The 21124-nt window shown below is 38.6% G+C and overlaps 1 protein-coding gene across 5 annotated transcripts in view; it reads left to right on the top strand.

Moving 5' to 3' along the window:
* The window catches only part of PARD3B (par-3 family cell polarity regulator beta), a 1001728-nt gene that overhangs the window by 606136 nt on the left and 374468 nt on the right, over positions 1 to 21124 (top strand). For all 5 annotated transcript variants that reach the window (XM_078450957.2, XM_078450961.2, XM_078450959.2 and 2 more), the window contains 2 exons: positions 7033 to 7132; positions 13318 to 13433. In XM_078450957.2, coding sequence (XP_078307083.1) covers positions 7033 to 7132; positions 13318 to 13433 — 216 coding nt within the window. The remainder of the gene's footprint in view (positions 1 to 7032; positions 7133 to 13317; positions 13434 to 21124) is intronic.

The raw sequence follows: 21124 nt of genomic DNA, 5'->3' as shown, positions 1-21124 counted from the left end.
CAGAGATACTAATCGATAACAATTTTGCATCTATATTTCAATTCTTCATGCAAATATGCATATATAAAATAAGATGAAAATGATATATACTATATATAATGTTTAGGGAATTGCTCTTTTGATTAATAACACATTATGATCATCTTGCTCTGTCGTTGAATATTTTACAGCATCACATTCAGTGGTTGCATAGTAATCTATCGAACGGAGGTACTGTTTGTATAATCGATCCCTTATTTACATCTAAGATGTCATCCAAATTTAACTACATGAGAAGAATATCTAAACTCTGAGAACTCCATCAGGACAGGCTTGTACATGTCAGATTCCTCTAGAATTTTTTCATCAGAATAGGACGTTGGTTTTTCCTCTGATTCCCTCTGTTTTAGTGAGAGTAGCAGCTACAGCTGTGACCATTTGTTAAGTGTTTACTGTCTGTTAGATTCTGTGTTAAGCAATTTACATACCCACTAGAAGTGGGTAATACTGTTATTATAATTACACTCACTTTACAGATGAAGAAATCGAGAGTGAACAGTTTACCCAAGACTACATACTTGATCCATGCAGATCCTGGATTCATCCCTTATCTCTCTGATTCAAGCTCATTCCCTAAACCCCAGCACGGACCCTGTCTTACATTGGTCTCTTGAAATTGTTGAAGTCCTTTCACCTGATACCAAGAATGTCCATTAAAAGCTCACTTGACTTTGTTTCAGATAAAGAAATACTCAGTATGTCTTTTCTCATCTTCTTTAAGAAATTAAAATTTGTTTTGACAAAGCGAGATTTCTTCCTGAGACCTTAAATCACAGTAGCAGGAGAATCTGGGGAAGGAACAAGTTTTACACAGACTAGCACAGCTTTCTCTCTATCATGCCCATGTAATGATCAAGAACATTACCATCTGTATTAAAATATCTAGCCTTTACATAATTTGATTGGCATTTAATTCTCAAGCAACACGTGATAAGTGATAATCCAAGTTCAGAGTTTTATTCCTAATTATACCACTGACATCCAAAGGAATATTGGCACATTATCTCCCATCGTGTTTCATTTTTTTCAAGATTTTATTATAAGTAATCTGTACACCCAGCGCAGGGCTTGAACCCACAACCTGAAGAACAAGAGTCTCATGCTCTACCAGCTAAGCCAGCCAGGCACCCCTCATTTTTAATAGCTATAAAATATTGATGCTGAAGTGATAATTTTGCAGAGTATTTTTAGAGGACATCAGGATACCCAGGGAAATGGGATAGTACCTCCAGAAAGGGTAGCAAAGGCCAAAATAATGAAACTATAGAACTAGTTAAGTGTAAGTATACACCCAGAAAAAATATATATTTAATTATTTAAGAAAAAATTTTTAATGTTTGTTTATTTTTGAAAGAGAGAGACAGAGACAGAGCGTGAGCAGGGGAGGAGCAGAGAGAGAAGGGACACAGAATCTGAAGCAGGCTCCAGGCTCTGAGTTGTCAGCACAGAGCCCGACGCGGGGCTCAAACTCACAGACTGTGAGATCATGACCTGAGCCAAAGTCGGATGCTTAACTGACTGAGCCACCCAGGCGCTCCCAGAAAAAATAAAAAAGATTTAAGTAATAAAGTCTAATCAAAGAACTTGCTAACAATAAAATGGCGTAATACTTTGAAACTTCAATAGAATGTTTTGAGTTTGTATTTCCACTGAACCATTAGAGTCCTTTGGGTACACATAGCCATAGACAATTACTGGGAGTCCCTGTTCTCTTCCTTTTGAGACATGCTTCCAGGTGGAACACCTTATTACACCAGTGAAAAACCACACAGATCAACTATCTACAAGGTTCCTACTCCACTTCCTTCCCCCATGTCAGTTTTCCAAGGTGACAAAAAAAAAAAAAAATTCAGTTCTTTCAAGAAGTGACTGCAATGAATATTATTTTTTTAAAGCAGCAAAAGCCTATTGTTATTTCCGTGTGGATCTGTTATACAATACTCGGTTAAAGAGTTAGGCCAATCAAGGCATTGACTCATTACATTTTAGTTGTAAGAGGCCAGTAGATGAAATTCTCTTTATGTAAGCCTATTGATATATATATATATATATATATATATATATACATACACACACACATATATATATAAATTATATCTATATAGATATTATATAAGCCTATATCTATATATCTATACATATATAAGCCTATTGATATATATATGTTATATCTATATATCTATATATAGATATATCGATATATTAGAATTTATAAACATGATGCTATAGAATAATATAATCATCTCTTTGTAATATGAAAAAAATTAAAATTTTGAGAACCATTGAGAGTTTCTGAATTTCAGATGCATGTGAGGTAGCAGTAGGCCACGAAGGCTCATGAAACCTGAGTGAATGTTGACTCAACCCTACCAAGTGTTTTAAGGAGCCGCTTTAGAAAAACAAGATTGAGTTGACAAAGTGTAATGTCTAGTGAGGAAAGGAACTGTTACAGCCAAAACATTAACTTTTTTCTTCCCTTTTTCCTTTCCTTTGTATATTTAAAAATCCAATGTTGATATGTGTGTTCCATCTATTTTTGTAATAATAGTACATACCACCCACAGTTCCACGGTTATTTTTTTATATATATACATATTCCTGTCAAGCTGTTACATGGAAAAGGCATTTTTAGAACTAACATTTGTGGAAATCGTAACATCGGAAAATTCACATTTGTGTTTGAGAATTGCTAGCAATGGCTGCACTAGAATAAGTGTGGTCCTCCAAGATGGGAATCAGGATGGGGGCTGTGTCCCTCGGGTCTACTGCAAAATCCTATTAAGCATTTGAATGATAGTAAAGAACATGAACTACCAACACTGTATTTTCTGAAGCATTTTGCTGGCAGATCTCACCCTGGCCAAGTCGTAGTCAAGTAATAGTAATAAGCACCATTTGCCTCTGGTTTGCTATTATCTCTCTTTCCATTGCTCTGGTTTCCCCTGTTGTGCTCTACTCCTGCCTCCCCTCACCTTTCAGCTCAAGTGTACTCCAGTCCCATGTGTGAGTCACCCATTGCCCCAAGTCTGCCCTGGACCCAATGGAGGCTCCCATAGATATGCCATCCCCACCCCAAACCAAGCCCTTTGGTTCTGTATCCTCTCTCACTGGGCCCATGTTACCTGAAGTCCTTTGAGGAGACACATAATGTATAATTATTCCTAATGTGCCCTCTCTGGGGAACTAGCATATGTCCACCCCTCTATAGTACATAAGGCACTACTTTTGGAGTCATGATCAGAAATCGAATTATACTTTTTAATTTGCCTGATGTTTATCGGATACCTCCATTTTGCAGAATAGACTCTCAGAGATGCAAAGATGAATACAATGTTGTTACAGCCCTCAAGAATAGGCTTTAAATTTTTTTAATTATAAAGAAATCTAAAGCAAGGATCATCAAACTTTAAAGGACCAGATAATAAATACGTTAGGCTTTTCAGGCCTAGAGATCTCTGTTTCACCTCTTCAGCTCTGCCACTGTAGTGCAAAGGCAGCCATGGACAGTACGTAAATGAATGAGCATGACTGTTCAATGAAACTTTATGTATAAAACCAGATGGCAGGCTTGTTTTGGACCAGAGCCACAGCTTGCTGAGCCCTTGTCTAAAGTTGTAATCTCTTTTACTCTTCTTTTTTGATTCCGTAAAACAAGTAACAGTCATAAAAAATGATTAAAATCAGGACCCTTGGGTCATGAATGAAGTGGTGACTAGAGGGTGCACTGGCGACATTCACAGGTGTAAAAATAGGGTGACCATCAAGACTTAACCTTTTGTACCTGTGATGAAATCGAGAATTTTTCTTTTTTTTTTTTTTTTGGAGAAAATAATACCAGACTTTCACATTGATATAGGGTTAATAGAGGTGTTTGGGCCAAGAGGAAAAAAATTCCTTCTGGCATCTGAATATGTTTAAAAATGTACCAAGGATAAAGGGTCAACAAAGAGGGTATTTACCTCTCTACCTACAGCTACTTTAAAAAACACAGATTGTTCACGTGGATAAAACAAAAATTAAAGGTAATGGTTTTAATAAAACTTGAAGAAGCCAGAGAAAATGCTGAAGAAGATGAAGGAGAGGAGAAAGAGGACAAGGAAGTTTCTCCAGTCAGAGAAATACATACATAGGTGATAGAGCGATAACTCATTGCAAAATCAGCATATGATAAACGTTATAAGTGGAATTATTTCCATAATAATAATAGATAAAACCCAATGTCAGTGAATGAAGGCAGTGGAAGTATTTTTCTTGTCTTATCACAGCCCAGTGAGGCAGAAAGATGGAGGCCGTGCTCTGAGCAGTGACTGAGGGTCCTGGGCTCGTTCCGTTGGCAGCTGGGCCATTTTCTAGAGCCTCAGCCACTCCTTCTTGCAGTTGGTAGACAGGAAAGGTGGAGAGAGTGCACCTTCTTACCCATTGAGACTGGGGATGACAATGACCAGAACAATTCTCATTCTATTGGAAAGACCTAGTCTAGGTACAAAGAAGCTGGAAAATGAGGTCTGCATGTGCAGGAAGAAAGAAATGAGGTCTACATGTGCACACAGATACAGTGAGCACGAGTATTCTCTGTCATTATTCTAAAAGTATTGACAGATCCCAGAGAAATAGTAAAAGTTTCATAGAGGTGATGATATTTGAGGTGGACCCTGAGAGAAGGGCGGGACTTTGATGGATGGGAGTGGATTTTCAATTATGTAAGCAAACACACTGAGGCAGGAAAGCCCAGGTTGTGGTTGGGGAACAGTAAGTAGTCTTGGGTGGCTAATGTGTAATAGGAAATGAAATTGCCCACAAAGGGCACAGACCTTCTCTAGGCTACTGTGTGCAACTGAGAGGTTTCTGAGAGGGCAAGTTACATGATCACAGCAATATTTATCACCAGTGTGAAAGACGGGGTGGGAAGTTGAGGGTAGAGAGATTACAGCCTGTGGAAAATGTCCCAATGTGTCCCTTGTCCCCAATTTACAGTGTATTTCTTCTGTTCCTGTCAGCAAGCCTTTGGCTGCCTGACTCCTGCCATATTACCAAATCACTAGATCACTTGGGTGGAGAGCAGTACAGGGGGACAGTGATGGCTGTCTGTGCTCACCATGCTTCTATACTTTGGTCACCCTGCCTGTAAGATCTCCTGCTTTAAGCCTCCTACCCAGGCACATGCCAGCACTGCTAGAATTACCTCCATTTTATACTAGTCCCTGGGGCAGAGTTTGGAGCAGGTGTTCCTTAGAAACAGAACCAATGAAATGTATATGCATGTATACAGATATATAATACAATAACATATAACACAATGTAAAACATATATAACATATAATGGTATGCAGTAATACATGTAACATATATAATATACATAGTAATATATAATAACTAATATAATGAGATTGATTACAAAGGATTGGCTCATGATTATGGAGCCAGGCAAGCCCCAACATTTGTAAGGTGAATAGGCAATCTAGAGACCAAAGAGAGACAACAGCATAGTCACGATCTAAAAGCCAGCAGACTCAAGACCCAGGAAGAGTCAGTGATTGGTTTTGGGTCCAAGGGCAAGAAAATGCCAGTGTCTCAGTTTGAAAAGAGTCAGGCAGGAAGAATTGTCTCCTCAGAGGAGGAGAGTTAGCATTTTGGTTCTATCCAGACCTTCAGCTGATTGGATGAGTTTCACCCACATTAGGGGGGACCCTCTACTTTACTCTGCTGATTTAAATGTTAATCTCACCCCAAAACAACCTCCCAGAAATACCCAGAATAATGTATGATTAGATATCTGGGTACCCTGGACCCAGTCACCAGTCAGGTTAACATACGAAAGTAACCATCACATCTGGCATGTGGGCAAGTCAGGCAGGTTCTGTTACCAGCAGCCTTTTGTAGGGATAGAGACACTCTTCTCTGGTTCCAGCAATCAAGGACCAACAGGGTTCCGCCTTTTACTAAATCTCACTGTAATAGATATGCAGTAGAGTTTAGAATGTATAGAATAATAATCTTTTTGTTGCTTATTAGCACTTTGCATTTATAAATCTATTTGAATATGCACCGTCTTATACAATCCTTATACTCCTCTAATGAAGCTATTCTTATCCCCACTTTATAGATTTAAAAAACTGGGGCTTAGAGAAGTTGAGTGGTTGGGCCAAGTTCACGCAGTTGTGGGAGCCATGACTGGAAATATGGTGGCCTTGCTGCATAGCTTTTTTGCTTGCCCAGGACACTCTATCATGCTTTTCACACATGAGTTGATGTTGGTAATAATGACGAGTATTAAATGACATAATGAACATAATACTTAGCATGATGTCTAGTACACAGTAGGGTCCCAACAACCTTGCTTGTTATTAGTTGTAGTCATATTCAGGATACAGGTCTAATTTTTCTAGAGTAGAATAGATTAGAAAAGTATGCATCTTCAGTAGGAGAGAAAACCAGGTCTGACCCTAGTCTTTTGCCTCCAAGGCCTCAAACCCATGTATTTCCATGTGGCACAGATCCAAAAATAGTATTTTTACCCCTCTACCATCTCTAAAGGGTGAGTAGATGTACAGTATCTCGTGTCTTTTTTAAGTACGTTTTGTCACTAAGGCCAATAACTAAATCTCCATATGATCCAGAGTATTCACTAGAGAGTCTTGTTTACAAAACCATTAAGGCACGAAAGAGATGGCTTTGTTAATCTTCCACAGAACACCAGTCATGAGCGACTGTCAGCCTTTTCTAGGTGGGAAAAGATATTCAAGATGCACGGTCTTGACTTGCCACGGGTTGCCAGCAGGTCACCAGCGTGAACACCCATTAGCAGGCTTAGATTTCCTCACACAGGCTGCATGAGCTCTCGTACAAATCCTTCACTTCTGTAGGAGGACTTATTTATTTCAAGGTTGGTTTATGTGTTGGCGAAAATTGCATCTGTGAGGTGGACTGAAACAAAACCAGGCACTGAACAGTTCTGCCTCGAGCTTACAGCTTCATTGGTTCATTGTTTTTTAGAACTATTGCTTCCCAGTGACGGATGGGCCGAGGCTGAAGTACCACCTTCTCCACCACCACATCCCGTTCTGGAATTGGGCACTGAAGATTACAGCCACAGGTATTGATAACATGATATATCGTAAATGTTCCTCGTTACGGTGTTTCTGCGAAAACCCAGCCACCCTATTTTAGCTCTATTTCTTTCCAGAATGGAAATCTCATAGCATCTGTAATTCCTTTTCAGTGAAAGCTTCTCATAGCTGAAATTAATAGCTTAGAGTATTCATATGTTGCTTCCTGGAATTTAAAATTCGTCATATATTATAAAATATTTAAGGAAATTGTAGAACTTTCTTTTATCATGTTGAAAAACCAGAGAGCTCAAAAGGTTATATGGGAAGGTATAAAACAAAAACTGAGAGGACATAAAGCTTAGTTTTTGTTTTTTTCTTCACTTGTAATTGGTGAACCCTAAAGGTATTTTAAAAATAAATGTTCCAAGAAAGTTAATGGAATCTAAAAATTAAAGCAACACCATATATAATCTAAAATATTGAAAAGAGTACCCAATATTATATCCACTCTGTAATAGAAACCAAAAAATCAATAATTTTTAGGATCTCACAAGCATGAGAGAGAGAGATTTAGTAAGTCTGCACACCGTCTGACTAGTGGAATTCATAGATTTTGTTCTTCTGATGAGTTTTAAAAATCATTAACTTGTCCCTTTGCCATTTTCTGTATTTATTATGGCTGTTAAAAATTGTGTATTTTATTCCATTCTATGTCCCTTGATAATCCTGTGAAATTTTTTCATTTTTCTTGAAGCAATGCTGGTGTCATTCCTATTATGCTTTTTATTACGATCTGCTAAAAATAAAGCAACACAAAAAGAGTATAGCTAACTCTGTTAGCTGGAAGCTTACCTATATTTAGCTATCTCTGATTCCTATGTTTTTGAAGTCAGCTGTCTTACTCAAATACAATTTCACCAACTAGTAACGTTCTAGATCGGTTTTCTAGGGGTTTCTTGGAAGAAAATCTGGACATATTTAATTGTGTTCGTTCACTTCCATTGCCTGCCTCAACCCTGAATCAAAAGTGACAGTTTTCTGTCATTAGAAAATACATTAAAAACATAATTTCTTTCATTCTCCTTTACTGTTTATCCTGCGTGTATGTGAAAAACTGTTGGGATAAAGCAAAGATGAATCAGATATAAAACCTACCCTCAAGAAGATGGTAGGCCAGTAGGGAAAATTGACAACTAGTGCACAAGGTACAAAGGGATATTTACCAGAAGGTATAAAGTGCTCTGGACATCCAAGGCAGAAGACAGGAATCAGGGGAAAGTGTTATGGGAAAAATGGCATTTCAGCTAAACCTTAAAGTATGAATTGGAGGCGGACAGGAGAAAAGCCCAGGAAGGAGGTGACTTTCGGAGAGAGGAAAGGGTAAAAGGAACAGCATGGAAACTGGGAAAGTAAGTTGGTTTGTGCATCTTGTATCCCGGCTGACTGGCCAGATGATGGAGCCCAGAGTGCAAGGGTAAGGAGTGCAGATACGTTCGTCAGATAGTAAAACCTTGTTGCAAGGTTTCAGTAGACAGCATGGTAAGACCTGGGTCTTAGTTGTGTAGTTGTGTAGTTGTAAATGGAGAAAGGTTAATATCCATTGGAAGCCAGAGACTCTTTGCAGGTTTTCGAGGGCAGTAGCCGTGAAAGGTACTAGGGAACAGTGCTGGGGAGGGGAGGGAGAAGCTTTCGGATGAGAAACCTCTTCAGGTGAGAGAGGGCCTTAGAGATATTGCAGAGATGGAATGATTGGGAATTGACAACTCCCTTTTTGGATGCTTCAGTGTCTCCACAGATTTCTTCTGTTGGTGGGGGAGGGGCGGTGACAATATCAAGTTGAGTGAGTTCAGTTGTGGATGGGGAAAGCCATAAAAGAGGATAGTCTGGGGACTGGCAAGAGAAGAGAGGGCTTGAATGAAGAGAGGAGCAGCATGGCTGGAGAGAAAGGGGCAGAGCCAAAGACATTTTTGAGATGGAAGGAACAAAGGTAAAGCTTTGAAACTCTTCCCCTGGGATCTCGTGACCTGCACCATCCTGCAAGCTGCTGTGTTGCCTAGGTGACCGGTAGCAGCAGGGGGTTTGGGATGTGTGGAACTCGGGATGGAGGAAGGGTTGGAAGGGAGCCAGGAGGGTTGAGCAAGGGAGGCTGCCCTGGATTTCAAAAAAAAGTTAAAAGCTCTCTAAAAGGGAAAAGTGGTTCTTTAGGGATGCAGCCAGTCTTGTGAAACAGAAAACGACTCTTGCATGAGAAGTGAGACACAAATGTGATCCAACTTAATGCCTGCGTCTTGAACCAAAAAGACATCAGGAGTTTCCTGAACTTGTAGTATTATGTCATCAATTATTGGACAAAACTTGAGAATACGTGTGTCTAAATAAAAAATAAATGTAAAGGAAGTATATTTTCTGCTGTGATATTTCAGGGTGGTTGTAAGGCAAATTAATAACAGAATATATTCAATTTTATTAACAGTTTCAACAACATTTGGTTATTCCCTACATGTTTATATTTTTTCTGTCTGCATACTCTCTGGGTTCTCTGTCTCTGCCTCTCCCCTCCCTCCCTCCCTCCTTCCTCCCTTCCTTCCTTCCTTCCTTCATCTACTCTTACTCATAGTAGCCAGTTGTTGAAGCCCTATTCATGGACACCTGAGACTTCAGAATTTTTTTTTTTTGCCATACCTCTCAAAATCTTCTTCCCCTTCCTTTTTATTTCTGACAGTTCTCCTTGAACATTCATGGCTGGGTCTTATATGTCTTTTACGTTCCCGATTTGTCACCATATTCAGGACACTAGCATATGTTTCACGCTACCTTTATTTATTCATTATGCAGCATAATTTGACATTGAGTATCATTTCTATTTGATAGAGTCCCTGGTTGTTCATGCTGAAAACATGGCCTTTATTTAAAACATGTCTTTGGCCTGTCAACTTGCAGCTTCCCACTACAGCCACTCAGCCATGAGCACATGCTACCTTTCTTCAAAATTAAAACATGTCATATTTTAGAGTTAATCGCTGTGTCACCCCTTCCCTCCAAAAACTTTCAATATGTAGCATAAAATTACAAACGGTTTCACTGGTCTCACTTACATCTCTAAAATATTTTCACATCAACTCAGTACTACACTTCATTATTTGTACCGTATGCTCACATTGGCTCTAATCTTGCAATTTCTCATATTACACTTACTTCCCTCCTTAAAGATCAGCCTTATTTTGCCTTATTTCTTATTTGGCATCATGGCAAAAAGGGCCCTTCTATAGAAGGTTCCAAAATGTGCACTTGGTCCCATTCAAAGCAATGGCAACAGATGTATGAATCACTATGATCAATTTAATGGATTGATTCAGGTATATATAGTGTGCGGACATACACATGTGAACATTTGTTACATTCATTTATAGAAAGCAGCTCTTTGTTTCTTTGATCAGCCTGCATTATATCTAAACATTTGTACCAAAAAATTCACTTTAGACAGATCCTTACCTGATGTTGCTTAGCAAGTGGCATTCCACCTTGCTGTTTAAAATGGGGATGGGGATAATTGCTTCCCGAGAGCCTCAAAAAATCTGAATTCTTATGTTTAATATGTCAATTAATACTTAGTTTGGTGTAAAGTAAGACAATAAAACAGGTTAACCAATGTGTTACTCAGCTGGGTACATTCCCCTTGTCTCCCTGGAGCAGAGCACTTTAAATGCAGTGTGACCCAAGTTTTAATGAGGAATATTCATGTTGGTCCTAAGCCACGCCACCTCCCTAATGCCTTTCATTGTAACTGAGGGCATCTGTTTGGGTTGACGCTTTGATCTCCTTGTATTTGATGGTATGTATCACCCTACTGAAACAAAGAGCTGACCTAAAATGCAAGCAGCGTAAGAGAGTGAGTGAATCTGCACAAAAAGGGAAAGTTTTGATCTCCATAGTGTCAGCATCATTTGCACTTGGGCCCCGGGTTAGCCACCATTTTAGCCAAAGCTTCCGTGGCTCCAAGAAAAGCACTATTAAGAACAAGCAGTTCTGGTCCTCACTTTGGCACTGGCCAGCTGTGTGACCTTGGAACATCAGCCTCCTCTTTGGGCCTCGGTGTCTTATCTACAAGAATTAGATGAGGTGACCTGTAATGCCTTCCGGCCCTTAAATTCTCAGATTCTATGAAGGCCATGAGTCTTTCTGACACTAAAACCACATCATCACAAGACATCAAAGGATGAAAAACTAAGTGCAAATAAAGGTCAAATAAACACATTTAAAGGCAAGTGCTTCCAGAACATCGAGGCTCAGGGGGAAGCTCATGTTCATAGTAGCCTCTCAGAATTCTTCTTTAAAATGGGCTGAAACAATTGGAGTGTTGCTGTTACGCCAGGCCATTGTCAGCAGCACGGGTGGTTCAAGGATTTCTGCCCACCACTGGCATATTTTGTCGTCACTCCCTACCACATCAGATGTACTTTATATAAGTCAATGATATTGAAAATATAGCCAGACACCAAGAAAGAAGCCAAAAACAAACCAAAAGCTTTAGAATTATAAAGATTATATAATTGTATAGATTTGAATTTCTTGAGACATTTTCATGAAACCATGTATATATACATAGAACAAAAACTGACTTTAACAAAAACAGAGAAAGAAAGAAACTGGAAAAATCCTATAGGTAACTCGAAAAGCAAAAATTTACGGTCAGCAAGACTGTGGTCTTGGGCAGCAAGAGTGGTCTATTTGTTTACCTGGTTATCTGTTTCCTAAATGCTTCTTTGCCACTTACTCTGTGCCAGAATCTCTTCTCCTTACTTTACAAATTTCTTTCCAAACTTATTGTATCTCTTAGTAAACGCATGAGGCAGGGAGTGTAATTATGCCCATTTTATACATAAGGAAATTGAAGCACAGAGAGGTCCCATTATGTGGCCGGGTCCCACAACTCATCAGGAGCAGAGCCAGGATTTGGAACTAAGCAGACCAGCTCTGGCATCTGTGGTCTTGAGCTCTGTGCTCTGCGCCTGTCATAGGTGCTTCCTTAAGCCACCCACTGTATTACAATAATGGAGGTTCATCCATTAACTCAGCAATATTATTATGGCTGCATTTTAATTTTAATATTCCTGCAAGGCAATATTGAATGTGCATAACTAATGAGTTTCAGGAAAAGATTAAACTTATTTTGGAATATTTGGTTAAGAAATTGAGGTCCCCTGTACATTTTAGGATTCTCATACCTAACAGTTCATTTTTTGTTGTTGTTTTATTGTTCACGTAAAGTGTCAAATCCCAACTGTTTGAAACCTCAACCTCACTCGGTACTTTCAGATTTATCAGATACTTGATTTGGGTTTCACTGCATTTAAAATTAGAATGAAGCTATGTTGAAATGAGCCACCATATTAACTTTCTAAATATATGATAATATCAAGGGAGAAAGCAGCTATAATTTAATTTATACAATTTATAAATATGATTTATTTTCTAACCACGAAATAAGGCATTGTCTGCAATTCCCTTATATAATCCCTTTCAATCTCAAGCAAAAATAAATAAAATATTTAGCAGAAATAAAGTTATTTGAGACGGACTACAAGTACTAGGAAGCCTATGATGGGCATTTAATGTATCTTGTGTCTAAATCGTCAAGCGTGCTTTTCCTGTTATTTCCTTTTTATATTATCGATGAGCAGACTATTTGCTCAGTATTAACGTTAGTTTTAGGAAATGGAACTAAATAAAGTAGAAAACCAAACTACTGCGGCCATCAGTCTTTCAGCAGGATGGTTTTCTCTAAAGGATACAACCCTTTCACTTGTTTTTAAAGGAAGGGCATGCTTAGCCCACGGAAATCTCTTAACCTGCTCTTAGGTTCTGCTAATATCCAGTGACCTCCTTTGAAGCGCCAGTTCATTCCAGGCTCACCTTTCCCACTGAAAGTTCTATATTGTACAGCAGGATCCCAATTAGCAGAAATCAGTGAAGAGGAAAACATGATATTAGCCAGAGAATATTTTATTTAAATTGTGGAGTGTGATAAAATACTTAAAAATAGAGTTGCTACATTTCATGAAAGCAACCTGAGATTCAAGAATTCGTTGCAAATACATGGTTGGGAACTATAGGGTGAATGAGGAGGGGCTGTGTTCAAAATGACAACTGCTTCCTTGACCAAAGGAGAAAAAAAAATTTTTTTTTTTTTACTCTAAATCTAAATATGGCATGTGGCTTCTTTCCATAGCTCTGGGGTGGATTCGGCAGTGTATTTTCCAGATCAGCACACCCACTTCAGATCCGTGACACCGGCCAGGCAGCCTGAATCAATGAATCTGAAAGCCTCAAAGAGCATGGACCTTGGTAAGTGAGGGCCAGTGACATGCAGGTCAGCACTCCAGCCTCAGCCCATCTGTCTTCCCGAATGTCTTCCCTTTGTTTCTTCAGCTCCAACCTTAGGGGGCAAAGTCTGCTGAAGCCTGGAGGAGGGGCTAGTGGTCATCCCATCTCCCTGTCTCCTCTCACCATCTAATTGTAATTACCCCTTTTTAAAAGAGAGAGAAATGATATTTTTATAAAGTGGTTCATAGAGGTCAGAACAATAGGATTATTCCTTCCAGATGGTCAGAATACCATAGGCACCAGTAAGTCACCTGCCTCTGTATTTGTACTCTCACTTCCTCCAGAGCCTTTGCATTTCTCACGTATGCACCTGTTGCAGGGTCTGGGAAGATAGTGTGGTTAAATGAATCCTCTAAAGGGTTGCCCATCTCCATGTACAGTGGCTAGGGGTAGCAGCAATGAGGAAGCCTTATCTCTTTAAATGCCCATCTCCAGACACTGTTAACACTGAAGGGAAAAAAGGGTCTCTGGGTTTGCCAGATCGAGGGTGTCAGGGTACCCTGGGTCCATGCCTGCACAACCTCATTGAGTTTCCGAGCTCTGCAGGGAATTTCTGGGTGACTTTTGGGTGCTAGGGCAGAGCAAGGGCCCCTGCAAATTGTGTTCTCCAGGTCCTAGGATGTGGGAACCCGGAAGACAGCTCAGACACCCAAGAACATTGCTGTGCCCTCATAGGCACTTGGAGAGAAACGATTCTGAGAGAAGGGTGTCCGTGCAAAATAAATCCTCAGGAAATATTCATTGCTGCTGGGTGCTCGCAGGCCATGCTTTGCAAATTTTTTTGAGGCATATTGCATATTTCATTAGTAGCAATTAGTAGCAAAATAATCAAAACTTTGTGCTCCACCAAGCAATCTGATAAATAGTGCTTATCTGTTACTCAGGTAAGTTCAGAAAAACGTTCAGTCAGGATGAAACAAGGGAAATTGATTCCATTTTCTATAAATTAACTAGGTCACTAGGATACATTTGTTCTAACCACCTACAGTGAGAGAGGGATAGAAATCCTGAGCACTGGCTGGAATAGGGGATTTTCTTGAGGGTGAACCTTTGACAAACCAAAGGAATAATGTGTGACAGTGACCAAGGTTATTATTAATAATTTGAGGAAAACTTGATTTTTACAAAATGCTTGATAAGTATTTTTATTGTATCTTTCTAATTTCTCCATGGGGAAAATGAATGGATAAAAACTTCTTTTAATTTGGGGCAAGAATATATTACTATTTTCTTCATTTAATTAAAACAGAAAGTGACCATCAATACATAGCACTCATTTTAAGAAAAAAAAAATATTGTCAAATCTATTAAAATAAAACCTAAGTCATAGCCAGAAATGGTATTTCTGTGTATATTTTTTATTACTGAAAACTTTGAGAAGTTTTCTTTTTTAAATTGAAATAGCCCTTCGAAAATATGTATGGCTGTCACTCATTGCATTCTACTGTAATTATACCATAAATGAAAATAGCAGTACTGTTTGTTCAGTTTACATAATTGGGCAGAGGTCATGAGCTATTTACTTCAGGACCCAAGTGCCGAAACATTGGCTTAAATGCACCACACAGCAGAAGTAGTAAAATATGGTTAAAAAAAAAAAAAAACTATTTCATATACCATCAAAGCTTGATCTCTTCCAGTAAATGCCAATTTAAAGCTAAGACTCTTGCAGAGGGCTCCAAGGGTCAACATTCTAGAGGCTTTCTGAGCCCTCTCCCCAGAACAATTGAATGAGCTCAATAGATGTGTTGGTTTTCTTAGTGAATAAACTCAGATGATATCAGAATGGTAAACATTTGGAAGTGTCTTTCCTGTTTGATTAGGTGAAAAGAATGTTGTTTAGTTTTCTATAAATAGCACTGGGCCAAAGTAAGGAATTAATATATTTACTAAAAAAGTTGCGGCTCTGCTTGTAGGATAGCAGGATCAAGGTCCAATCTTCCAAGTGGAAAATAAATAATCAAACAATCAATCCTAAGGTTTTAAGGCTGAATCTCCAATTAATGCTATTTGGCTCTCTTGGACCTGGAAAAATGGCAATTTCTTATGGTACAAAATTAAAAAGAGAAAACCTTTTGTTTATCTTGTAATTTTTATTGGATAGTTCTCCTTGACAAAGTCTGCAGGAATCTTTGAAGGCTGACAGTCCCCATTAGTACCTTTGTTTTTATTTCATTTTTGCTGTTGAGTCTAAGCTAGTATTTTAACTTGCATATTATGTTCAAGTTATTTTAAAGGTGAGTGAGTTCCATTTACTTCACTTAACGTTTCAAAAGACAGACAACTCTTATGAGAAAGAAGCCACCTCATCTCCAGATACAAACGTGATTTAAAAATAGTTTGCTATGTATACGCAGCATTCTGTTCGCTGCATCACCCGTGTATGTGTGTGTGTGTATTGTGTGTTGTGTTTCTTTATAATAGTTGTATTGTGTTTTATGAGTGCATCTGAATTGACAATTTAATTTTCCCTTTTTGACTGAAGTTGGGATTGAGAGTTTGGGGAGTCTTTTTGGTTTGGGGCTTTTTTTGGAGGGTCCTTTTGTCTTTTATATTCTATGATTATACCTATTTATATCCTTTGCCAAAAATATTTCCATTTCTTAATTTTTTTTATCTTTAGAAAGTTGTTATGTATGTTGCAAAGAATTTCTTGCAGTCTATTATTTGTCTTCTTAGTTTGATTATGATATCCTTTACTATAAAAAACATTTTAGTCTCAGAGTAAAAAATTTCCATTTTCATGACCTTTAGGCTTTATACTTGCCACATTGTTTTCTTCTTGTACTTTTAAAGGCTTTTTTTTTACGTTTATTTATTTAGTTTGAGAGAGAGAGAGCGAGTGAGCAAACAGGGGAGGGGCAGAGAGAGAGAGGGAGTGAGAGAATCCCAAGCAGGCTCCATACTGTCAGCACAGAGCCCTATGTGGGGCTTGAACTCATGAAGCATTTGACCTGAGACGAAATCGAGAGCCAGACGCTTAACTGACTGAGCCACCCAGGTGCCCTAAAGGCTTTTTAAAAAATGTTTACCAATCTGTAATATATTTATCCACAGTGAATGAGGCAGAAAAATGTTTATTTGTGATAATAGGTGAATTATTCATGACATGTATTGACTGTTACATCCTGTCCCCATTAATTCAGAATGTAATAACATTGAATACTAAGTTTCCTTGCATACATGGGTCAGTTTCTAGACATATTCTATTGACATATTTATTCCATGCCAGTGTCACCTTGTTTATGTTATGCTATTTCGTTGTATTCTGATAACTTATTAGGAAAAACTTCCTCTGATTTTTCTTCTTTGGTAAAATCAGTTTGGCTCCTCATATATATTTATTCTTCCACATGAACTTTATTTAGATCAGCTTATCAAAATGAACTTAAACATTAAACAAGAATGCTTTCACTGTGTACGTGCATACTACATGCCTCTGTCCATTAATTATGAATTTGCTGATGCTTCCTGATAGAAGAAATGTTTTTATCAAGTTAAATAAATTTCCTCGTATTCCTAGCTTCTTAAAAAGTTCATTTGCTCATTTTGTTTAATCCGTAGCTGATGTTTAATTTTATCAAGTGATTTTTAAAGATCTATACAGAAAGACCATGTGTATTTTGTTCTTTATTCTATTAACATAGTGAGTTATATTAATAGATTCCCCAATATTCAATCTCTGTTATTTCTGAATTACTTTCAGTTTTTCTCTGCACTAAAAAAGGTAGACACGAATTGTACATTATCTATGTGCTCTAAAATGTAGATATAAAACTTTGATTACAATTCTACTCAATGTCATTAAGTCCTATATAGCCAGTATAGATTTTTTTTTTTTGAGGCTATTCTGCCTCTATTTTGGGAATACTTTTGCTGGCATGCATGTGGACTTTTAAGTCAGATCAGAATGATTAAAATGATGAATAAAAGGAAATTTATTTTTAAATAATTGGATGTAACTATGCTTATTCAAAGGGGTTAGGGTGTCATTTTCTGGGTTTTCCAGAAAATCAATCTTTTCCTACTAATTGTAGACTTTCCTCTATTTATTTAAATTACCAGAATTACTATGTTCAGTCTGGATCCCTTTAATTTGCTCATAATTGAGCTTGTGTGGGTGTTGAGTTGGAAGCTCTCAGGAGCTGAATAACACAGCTGCCTCTTTGGCCTTTGGCATAGGGTTTTCCCCCAAAGAGCTGCCCTTTTGGCAGTATGCCAGAGAGTTACATTCAAAGACTTTCTGATGAGACATAAACATCTTTAATTTCCAAGCCTGGTGTTTTATGACCCTGTAATACTATCTAAGAATGAATCTGAATTGTTCAAGGGACAGCACTTCAGTGTTTTGGCCCGTCCCCTGACCTAATCTATAGGCCCATTCAAAGTTCAGTTTAAAATGTTATTTCCCACAAGATTTTTTTTTTTGAGAGTTTTTACTTTTGTTTCAAATTGGCCTTCTCCCATTTCAGAAGCATGGTCCGTAACTCAGTTAGGGAAGACTGAGGACAGTGCAGATGCTAGATGCTGGCCAGCTGTCCTGCCTCTGTTCAATAAGAGGAAATGAGCTGAAAGTGAGGCCTGAGACATTCAGACACAAGTTTAGGAAGTTCACTGACAATGAAGATTGTTAGCATTCCATGTCCCGCAGTCTCTTACAAAAGTACATGTGCCTTGGATGAACTCTCCCTAAAACCAAGATGATATATAAATTGGCTGATTTTCTTCCAAGATCTGTAATTCAGTGCTTGTACTTTTCTGTTACTTGCTGGTTCTAAACTTTTTTAAGATAAAAAATGTTTGTAGATGCCCACAGGGGAAGGAAATTATAAATAGGCTGATTTCTAATACCAACAAAGGTAAGTAAATATTTGGGTCATGTTTTGAATATAACCCTTGCATACATGTCAGACATTCCTTTCAGAGGAGTTAGGTATCTCTAGCATCAGATTGAAGATGGGCATGCAAAAAGCTCATTAAACCCACTCTACTAATTTCTTCTTAAAATTATTTTTTGGGCCTGTGTGTGCAAGTGTCCACAGGGACTCAGGGCAGCCTCGGCTCCCCACTCCCTCACAAGGCTAGCTGCATGGCCCACGTCTGCAGGTGCCCAGAGGTGGGTGGAGAATCAAGGCTCCCCAAAGCCTCCCCACCCCAAATCCTTGTCGCTATCACTAAATTTTTTTTTTTGTACAGCAAGGTAGTTCCATATGAATTCTTTGCAATAAGACAAGAATCCTGAACACTAAATACACAGAATGTGTATAAAACTGTATGTTCAGGTATTTGTGATGATGGTTTATCTGCCACTATATATTATGTATGCCATGTAATATATTAATATATATCTTACCATAAATGTGTATGTATATCCATGGATCATCTTCATTGTCCATCAATAAGCAATACCCCTGAAGACCATGAAAGCTGAATCGAGCACTGCTATTCAAGTTATAAGTGACTCGCTAAAAGAAAAACAAAAACAAAAACAGAAACTTGGTTGGTAAGGAAGGATTCATGGTAACACTAAAAGAAAGTGCCTGTTAACTATCTCTCAAAGACCAGGAAGAGTACAAGGACATAGTCAGGTGTATGCCTTACATTTCAGAAGTCAAAATTAAGGAATTGCAGAAAATGTTTATCATTCATTAAATAAATGTTTATTGCATGCCTATTGTGTGCCAGGAAATAAATTAAACACCGAGGCTTCAGTAGAAAACAAGAGAAATGGTGTTTGTTGCGTGTACCTAGATAGAAAGTCTAACAGGAAAGGAAAACCCAAGAGTTAAGGAAAGATCCCCTAGAGGAAATTCTGACATTATGATGATAACTTATCTCTAAGAGGAAGAAAAGGGAGAGGCATCTAAAGATACTAGTGGGGCTGCTTGGAGAACTTGCCAAGATAACCTTGGCTGTGGAGAGGAGGAGAAAAGCAAATGGTTAAAAAGACAAAGGAAAGCGAGAGCGCATAACAGTCATCTACAAGAATAAATGCAGGAAGAGCTGAACAGCTGCTCGAAGCTTGCAAAACCTGTAAGAGTTAGACAGCCAGGCTATTTTTAGAGCACGAGGAAGAAAGTGTGTGAGGGGCCCATTGTTTAGAGCACGTAACAGCTGTCAGGTGGAACACATAGCCACCCGGTTCCTGTGTTAATTTTATCTTCATGCACACAAGAGAGTGATGTTCAAACTGGAAAGCCATGTCTGCCAGCGAATGGAAGTAGGCAGTTTATATTCCTGCTCGCTAAGAGGATCGTGCTCATAAAACGACTGTCCCCGACCATTAGAAATTACCAAGAGTAGGCCTCGCACCGGAGAACAGGAAGCAAATGACCAGTTTTCACAAAGATGATGAATTCCAGAAGCAACTGGTGAAACTGCTGATCTCAACGCCAATCCTCAAAGAATTGCCATGTTTGTGCAACGAAAAGAGGAAAAGACAAAGTGGTAGTCACAGGTCTCTTTTAGAGAGGGGGTCTCTAACACAACCGAGGTCTCCTTTCCTTGTTGATTGCATCTCTAGACTGATAATTCAGGGAAATGTTATCATTGACTTTGATCTTTCTAATGGCATTTCGATTTTTGATCAGGACTTATGGGCCAAATTATACAGGAAAGTAGGGAGGAGCATTGGCATGCCCTTTCCCAAAATGTGCTAATTAAGGCTTATTGTCTTTCTGAAAGGAATTCAATAACATACAGGATTCTGTACTTGGTGCTTCTCATTATATCCTAAACAGAATTTGATGAACAGTGGACCTGTGTAACTTGGGTGAAGGTTTGAAAGGCATCCTTACCAAATTTTCAGTAGGTGCTGCCTCAGAGAATTGGGTGATATGTTAGATTGACAATATTTGCATCTAAGCCTTTTCTCCAGAATTGAAGAAGGTAGAACTTAACGAAGACTGACACATCCATCTAACAGATATTTGTTGGCTCTTCATTATATCCCAGGCAATATCCTGGGTGAACGAGACAAAAGCTTCTCTCTTGTGGTATTTTCATTCTCATAGGGTAAGTAGACAATAAAGTTGTACAGAAGTTAAAAAAAACAACATAAAATTTCACGTAGAGGTGATGTCTCTGAAGCCAAATTTAGATAGAGATGAAGACTGGGGAGAGGTGAGGCTTTTTTGGAGAGGGTGGTGAAACATAAAGATAGTGTCCTAAGGTCAGGCTCAAAGAAATCAATTGTATACGTGTAGGATTTAGGAGGCCTGGTGTAATAATAGTTATTGAGGAGGCCCTGGTTTTTAGCTGCTTGCCTGATATGGCCAACCCCAAAGGTAGTTCTGTGTTGGCAGATCAAGGAAGACAACAGTTTCCCTGGACTCTGGTCTCATCCTAATACATCTGTAGCACTGCACTTAAGTCTGGGTACCGTATTGGGCGCCTAGGTGGTTCAGTCATTTGAGTGTCTGACTTTAGCTCAGGTCATGATCTCACAGTTCGTGGGTTCGAGCCCCGCGTCAGGCTCTGTGCTGACAGCTCAGAACCTGGAGCCTGCTTCGGATTCTGTGTCTCCCTCTCTCTCTGCCCCTCCCCTGCTCGTGCTCTGTCTCTGTCTCAAAAATAAATAAACATGAAAAAAAATTATAAAAAAAAAGTCTGGGTACCGTATTTTAATAGGGTAGAATTTAACGTATTTAACA

The sequence above is a fragment of the Panthera onca genome, chromosome C1 (genome assembly GCF_046562875.1).
Source record: "Panthera onca isolate mPanOnc1 chromosome C1, mPanOnc1 haplotype 2, whole genome shotgun sequence".
Lineage (NCBI taxonomy): Eukaryota > Metazoa > Chordata > Mammalia > Carnivora > Felidae > Panthera > Panthera onca.
The sequence above is the reverse complement of the archived record's forward strand: the minus strand, read 5'-3'. Positions and strand labels throughout refer to the sequence as shown.